The sequence below is a fragment of the Montipora foliosa genome, chromosome 13 (assembly GCF_036669935.1).
Source record: "Montipora foliosa isolate CH-2021 chromosome 13, ASM3666993v2, whole genome shotgun sequence".
Taxonomy (NCBI): Eukaryota; Metazoa; Cnidaria; class Anthozoa; order Scleractinia; family Acroporidae; genus Montipora; species Montipora foliosa.
The window spans coordinates 39,675,978-39,683,477 of NC_090881.1; the positions used below are offsets into that span (position 1 = coordinate 39,675,978).

General features: G+C 39.5%; 1 protein-coding gene across 5 annotated transcripts in view; it reads right to left on the bottom strand.

The window, feature by feature from the left end:
- LOC137982486 (protein kinase C-binding protein NELL2-like) overlaps positions 1 to 7,500 on the bottom strand; it is a 37,814-nt gene that overhangs the window by 13,832 nt on the left and 16,482 nt on the right. For 4 of the 5 annotated variants that reach the window (XM_068829583.1, XM_068829580.1, XM_068829581.1 and 1 more), the window contains exons 2-6: positions 6,636 to 6,898; positions 4,597 to 4,711; positions 3,470 to 3,592; positions 2,970 to 3,092; positions 2,007 to 2,129 (exon numbers count right to left, since the gene is read on the bottom strand). In XM_068829583.1, the coding sequence (XP_068685684.1) occupies positions 2,007 to 2,129; positions 2,970 to 3,092; positions 3,470 to 3,592; positions 4,597 to 4,711; positions 6,636 to 6,800 (649 nt within the window). In that variant the 5' untranslated portion in view covers positions 6,801 to 6,898. The remainder of the gene's footprint in view (positions 1 to 2,006; positions 2,130 to 2,969; positions 3,093 to 3,469; positions 3,593 to 4,596; positions 4,712 to 6,635; positions 6,899 to 7,500) is intronic. The other variant, XM_068829582.1, reaches the window with a different exon arrangement.

Sequence of the window (7,500 nt, forward strand, 5' to 3'; positions counted from 1 at the left end):
ATTTTATTAGCTTTGCCTTTATGATACCAAAAACAAAAACAAAAACAAAACAAACATACAGACAATATATACAAAACTATGGCAGGGACATCGCAACAGCTGAGTAGCCAATTACTGCGGGCCCAGGAATAAATGCATGTAAAAAAAGGAAAAAAAAAACACTTTACATGCAGCACATTTTTGGTACATCTAGAAATCTTGTGGAGTTGCATTTCAAGCAGATGGTTTTAAAAGTTCGAGGATTGTCCAGACTGTAGTTCATTTTGACAGCACGAGAGTAGTAGTCATAAAGAAAAGATTTGAAACTAGTAAGAGTAGCATTAGCTAAGTCCATTCTGCCAGTGAGTAGGTTCCACATTCTGGTTGTTCTAATGAAAAAAGATTTCTGATATGTTGTAGTTTTCCATCTCTTGGGGACAAAGATAGGAAAGCTAGTAGCGGATGCTCGAGTCGCTCTAGCGCTTTCGCGCAGTACGGGAACAACGTATGGGTTAATGTGGACCAGATTATGCGTAGCCTTGTAATAATAACCATGCCAGAAGTTCATGCCAATAACATACGGGGGATCAGGAATTCTGAATCCCCTCTTGTTTTTTCGTTGGGGATCAGAAATTCTGATTCCTCTCCTGTGTTCATGGGGGGATCAGAAATTCTGAATGCTCTTCAGTGTTTTCGTGGGGGATCAGAAATTCTGAAACCTTTTCTGTGTTCATGGGGGGATCAGAAATTCTGAATCCTCTCACGTTTTCTATGGGGAAAACTCTCGAAGCACGAAATTCAGAAGTTCATTTGGCTTCTCATTCGTGGCTCGGACATTAGAATGGTGTCGGGCAAAGAATAGGACGTTCCTTGGAAAAATTTTGTGATTCCTTGCAAGCAGAGAAACTTTCCCTGCGAGTTTTAGCACAATTTTAAGATCTAGAGTAAACTACAAAAACTCTCGTTCGAATTAAGAGGTGATTATAAATTTCTTGGAAGCTTCACATTTCATTTTCTGCCAATTGTACACTCATTTCCGACGAAGCTTCAAACCCTGTTTTCCGAGACAGGTCTTCGTCTTTCTCTTACGTAGCCCCCCTCCCCCCTATTCAATGTTGGAAGGTAAGTCAACAATTTTCCACTGAAACCATTCAGTTTTGCTCAACATTGAAGGAGGGGGGAGGGGAGAGAAGCAATAAAGGCTTCAAAAGTGCTAACCTTCCCAACAGTTTTGTCTAGGATTGTAGGTTTTACAGAAAGGACGATCTCCAATGTAAAAACTATAACGTTGATTTTTTTGCTATGTGAGTCAAGCGATTGTATTAACCATTAAAGCAAACTTGGTTTACGACATGGGGACGGCAGAGAACTCATAGAACTTTGGCCCCTGACTAGATTATCGTAGTTTGGGATCAATCGCAAGATAAAATTAATAAACGGTTTGAGCCCAGGAGTCACATCATATCATAGTTGCACAGTCTTGGGAGGTTTGCTAACAACTCAAGAAGTTAGTAGAGCACTCGACTATCATCTCCTGCTACTCTTACGCTTCTTTTCTCCTGCGTGCAACCATAACTCTATAGTTCACGCTTAACCGTTTACTATTTGTTAATAGCTGCATGGGTCTTGTTAATTACCAGTAATAACAACACAAATACTTCCAGAAATACACATAATTAGACGCAAACTGAGAAGAGTCATGAAGAGTCCCCAGCTTGCTCTTCTCCCAAACTTTATCATTATTCTTTTTAAGAAGTTAAGGCAATTGCTTCCCAAAATTACCCCTGAATTCTGCTCGTCAAGTACACATAAACAGCAGGATCTACTGTTAACTGAAAGTAACGCAAATGCTTGGACTTAAAGGGGACGCTTCGCGTTGGATATCGAATTTGGACGTGTGTCTACTTTTTGTGCATTCGTGGGCCAGCCAAAGAGGATGGGATAAATTTGACTGTTACTGCTTTAAATAAAGAAATACAATTTCTTGTAAACGAAAAGAGTAAATGACAAAAAGAACGACGACTAACCTGAGCATGTTCGTCCGTCTCCAACATATCCTTCCTTACAAGTGCAGTTATATGAACCAAAGGTGTTGTTGCACACGGCCACATGGCTGCAGTTGTGTTCTCCTGTTGAACACTCATCGATATCTGGGAACACAGCCAACAAATCAACAAAATATCTTTTTACTTTCCCACACAAAAGTCAAAAATTTCGAGGCAAATGAAAGGTACAGACGATAGTAACTGAAGAGAGAAAAGCACATATGCTTCTCTCTCTTTAGTTACATATCTTTTTACTTTCAATTGGCAATAAGTCATTGTCCGCGAAATCTATAGATACTCTATTTTGTTCTCGTGTTCGAACTTTTTCACCTTAATTTAATCGTAACTGTTACAAAATACTAGAATGTGATTAGTTATCAACAGTCCTGATTACAGCATCAATATAGGGCAGTTTGTAATTGTACACCTTGTAATCGGACAGTTGTACGTGTCGTCAAGCGCGCGCTAGTTGTACTTGATCATATATCATTTATCTTTTTTTTCAGAGCTATTAAAAAAACCACTATTAAAGAAAAGTTGAAAAGATCAATTTATAAAATAAATTATCACCGTCATCTTCTCCTATTTTCTATTATTTTGATAATAGGCCTCGCGCGTATTTTGAAATAACTCGCGCGATTACTCCTTGAATTTTACTCCACTCAGTCCTATTACCATTACTAATAATAGTCTTTCGCTGAACACAATATTTTGCGGGTTGATAACTGGAGAGGTCATAATAATATTTTTCATGTGATATTCAGTCTTTAGAAATTAAAAAGCAAAAGAAAAACGTCAACTTGCATCAAGAATGGTAAGCGTTATTGCTTGCTTTTATATATCATACATTCGGTCAATGGGTGCTTTCTACTTGTTCTGATTGGTTAGCTCTGAAGTGATAAGGACGTATTCGCCACCGAGCAGTCGAATGGTATATATTCTTGCCTGAGCAGTTTCGTCCGTCTCCAACATATCCTTTCTTACAAGTGCAGTTATATGAACCATTTGTGTTGTTGCACACGGCAACCTGGCTGCAGTTATACTTTCCTGTTGAGCACTCATCGATATCTGGGAACACATCCAACAAATTATAATTAGTAAAATATCCTTTTACTTTCAATTGGCAATAATTCACTGTCCACGAAATCGTTAGACTCTGTATTTTGTACTCGTGTTCAAGCTTTTCCCCCTTTAATTAGAGTTTCTTTGAGCGCAATTTGTGCGGGTATATTATGTCGGTAGTTTTCTTGTAATATCCACTCTTTAGAAAACCCGAAAAAAAAAAAAAACGTCAACTTGCATCAAGAATGGCAAACATCATTGCTTGCTTTTTATACACCACACATTCGCTCAATTGGTGCTTTCTACGTATTCTGATTGATTATCTCGGAAGTGATAAGAGAGTATCATTCGCCACCGAGCAGCCGAATGGTAAATAATCTTGCCTGAGCAGTTTCGGCCGTCTCCAGCATATCCTTTCTTACAAGTGCAGTTATATGAACCAAAGGTGTTGTTGCACACGGCGACATGGCTGCAGTTGTGGTTACCTGTTGAACACTCATTGATATCTGGGAACACAGCCAACAAATTAGTAAAGTCACTTCTTTCTTTCAATTGGCAACAATAGATACCTGTAAATTACCGCAAGAAACCCCCCAAAAACGATGATTGAAATCATAGGCGGATCCGAAGGGGCTGAGGGAGTTGAAAAACCCCGGTTTGAACCCGTGACCTCGCGATACCGGTGCGATGCTCTCACCAACTGAGCTATGAAGCCACTGACGTTGGGAGCTGGTCATTTGTGGGTTGTAAGGTTCCTGTGAGAAATGAATCAATGAACAAAATGATATAGGAAATGAATCATGTACTTAACTGCGGATCATAGCTTTACTTGATTTCATATCCACAGTTCAGTATATGACTCATTTCATACACCACTTCGTTCATTAATAATAGAATGCTACTGTGTTGTGACTGTTTCATGTTTCATGTAGTTTGTTACTAAGAGTGACGTGGCACGGCTGAATATGGATAAATCGATACATTTTAATCATTGACCGTTTCACCCGCATCCCTGCAAATCTCATCTATTGCATAACACGCACATTATCAAAAAAGACACACATGGGCGAAACTGGATGGAGACTACAAGACCGCTTTTGCGAACATCTGTGAGACGTGGAAAAAAAAAAGGAAGCATCGAAACCGCTATCAGTCACTCGACACCTCAGCCTTCCTAATCATTGTAGCCAACATTAGGTGATCGGCGGCCTTTCCCTACGCCACAGCAACCCGGAAAGCCGAAATTTTCTAATCGGCTCCCTCTCTCCCCACGGAATTAACGAACGCTTTTCTTTCATTTAATTAATTCTTGTTATCCACGTTGCTATATCCCCATCAATGGCGACGCTTTATCATTTACTACATAAAATGCTAACAACCTTAGTTGACGAAGGGCTTACTTTCAAATTTCCGGCTTTGCGGTGGTCAATTTAGCTCATCGACTCAGTTGATAAACCCATTTTATGGTAGAATTTGGACCGGGATTTTGAAGATTTAAGCTATTTAATACCTTTTTTACAATGAGCCGAGGTAAAACCGAGGCGGCACAAGCAACGATAGCCTTTCTCTGTAAATCCAGATTGGCAGGTGCCTCCGTTTGCACAGTAGACTTTATCACAAGCGTTCTGGAAAGGAAGAAAAAAGAAAAGATTACAACATTCCATTCAGGGGTGTGATCTTACTTAGCTGAGTATAATACGGGGGCTCTTAACGACCAATCAAAACAGTTAATACAGGAGTCCATAACCAAGGTGTTTCAATATTCGATGCAATGCAGCTTTTCAGTTTACGGTGTTATTTATTTTTTGATCGGCTACTGTTATTTTACGTTTAGCTTGGTCAATCTCTCTCGTAGCTACCTATTTTTATGTACAAGTACAAGGAACAAGGAAGGGTCACGTTTTTGCAAACGTTGGCCGTGTAGCACTTATATTTCAACATACTTAACTATTAGAGGGTGATGTGAAGTGCTAGTTTTCTACCAATATGAACCATAAGAGCGCTAGCCCTACTGATGAAAATGGGCCCACACAAGGACAGAGAAAAACTCTGACCAGGCCTCGTCAGAGTTTCTCTCTGTCCTTGTATGGGCCCATTTCCATCAGTAGGGCTAACGCTCACACGATTCATATGGGTAGAAAACTAGCACTTCACATCACCCTCTAATAGTTATACATTTTTGAATGGACCAATGAGAAGGCTTGTGGTCGTCAGACCTGTATTCCAAATTTATATAACACTGTAATCTGATGGGTCAACTCCAACTGAAATAGGAGGGATTCACATTTCTAGGTCATGGACTTCTGGTTGTTACACAGCCGAGAAGGAATAAATATGGTAAAAATGCAGACTTCAGAATGAAACAACGCTTACCTTTTACCAACTGAAACCTTATGCCTTATTACGCTGAAAACCATGATTAGGACAGATGAGGACAAATATTTGACTTAGTTACTGGTTTTGATTTTGTTGTTGTTGTTGTTTTTTTTTTCCCAGAGTCCTTTATCGTCTGCCTGTATTTCACCATAATTAGTCTGCACTTTACACTGGCCGCTAAAGGTATGTCGTAGCCAAGGAGTGAATAACGTAATAACCCACATTTACTCCAGCCGACGGTCGTAGCGATCCCTTATATTTCGTCAAGTCCTTCACCCTAACCGTATCGGCAACAGATCCTCAATAACAAAAGACGTTGGCCATCCTAAATACAAAAACGATTATACCGTAAAATCCCACGTTAAAGTCCCTTCCCGGTTATAAGCCCCTGGATATATAAGTCCATCTGTCTGCTAACAAAAATATTATCCCGGATGTAGGCTCCCCCAGTCCCCTCCTCATACATAGGCCTATCTATTGTGTAAAGGCGTTCTTTTTGCGTTTCTTTACAAACAAAAAAAAAAAGGTTATAGGCATAAAGAAGTGGCTGTGGAGTTTATAACCTAAATTATAATGATACTATAATAACCTCAATTCATTTCATCTCGTCGTTTCTTTACCCCCCGCCCCCCCCTTTCCCCCCCCCCCCCCCACTCCTCCTTCCCCCATTTGGATACAAAAATTAAAACAACAGGTGATATTAATCTTTGACTGGAACCTACTAACAGCACAATTCCGAATAAATAATAATTAAGGGTACTGCACGTAACCTCGTCTAGAAAGATCCTTGGTTTTTTCACTTGCGCTCTTGCGCTTATGCTTCACTATTTTTATGCAACGGGAAAACGATACACTTCATAGGCACAAGGAAATTTGCTACTTGTGATCGTTTCTGACCGCTTAAAGCAATTCTTCCAGTTTCTGCTGCTTTATTGGAAGACCCGAGAGAGGTGCTCTGAAAGTGGTAAACATGGCGTTCTATTGCATGTCCTTATGTTCATGTTTTCACTTGGCATAAACTGCGTATACCTGCGCATGCGCTCGCCTGATTTATAGTGAAAACTAGGCTTTGAGAGAATTAGTAGTGTTGCCACAGAAGGACAAAATGACTTAGGAAAAAAAAGAGCAAAAATGGTAGATTAAGATGAAAATAAATGAAAATTTTGCTCTTACAAGTGTTCCGTGGTAGGCGTAACCCGTATTTGCGTCAAGTTCATGTTCATGGCTTTTATGTGTGGCGTTGTTCAGCTCGCAGTTGTGATTTTCCTCGCTTTCTTGATTGAAGTTGAAATTAATGCTGACGCAGTTGGGGTTCTGGTAACATCGCAACTGACACATATCAAAATCGTTCACTTGTAAACTCTCAATGGAATTGTTCACCAGACGCTTGTCCGCAAAGAAGAAGAACTCTGGAAAGGCAAGTTCTCGACAATCACCTGGAAAGATTTGAATAAGAATAGAGTTTACCTTCAACAATGGGAAACTTAAGATCTTTATCGGTCAAGATGACGAGAATGGAACCAAGCGACAACATTTTTTACAATGTTAGAAATATCAAAATGCCAAAATATGGTGGATTTTGTAAGTTTCAAGCTACAATCCCGACGTACGGACGCACGTTCTGTTTATTTAACATGGACGATTTGGGAACAAATTAAAAGTCCGATAAATATATGAAAGTAGCATTGAGACCCTAAAGCCGGAATTGTTTTGAAACTTTTCCTTTCAGGAAATGTCTCAGTTTTTTTTCGCGACATGTTAGACCAACGATTTTTTTACTAAAGAGACAGGATTGGAAAGGTTAGATGGGATGACACTGTACGCGAATATTCAGTTTTATACTGACGAAATACTAGGATTTTCGTTCTTGCGAAAAAATCATATCTTCACTGCGCGCACTGAACATATAATTTTTATCTTTCACATGTGAGAATATATGTGTTGTCATGTTAATGAACACGATTAGCCAATAAAACGCGAGCTTGCCCTCCATTGTAAGATACCATTGTGCTTTAATATAATTCTTCTCTACGACATT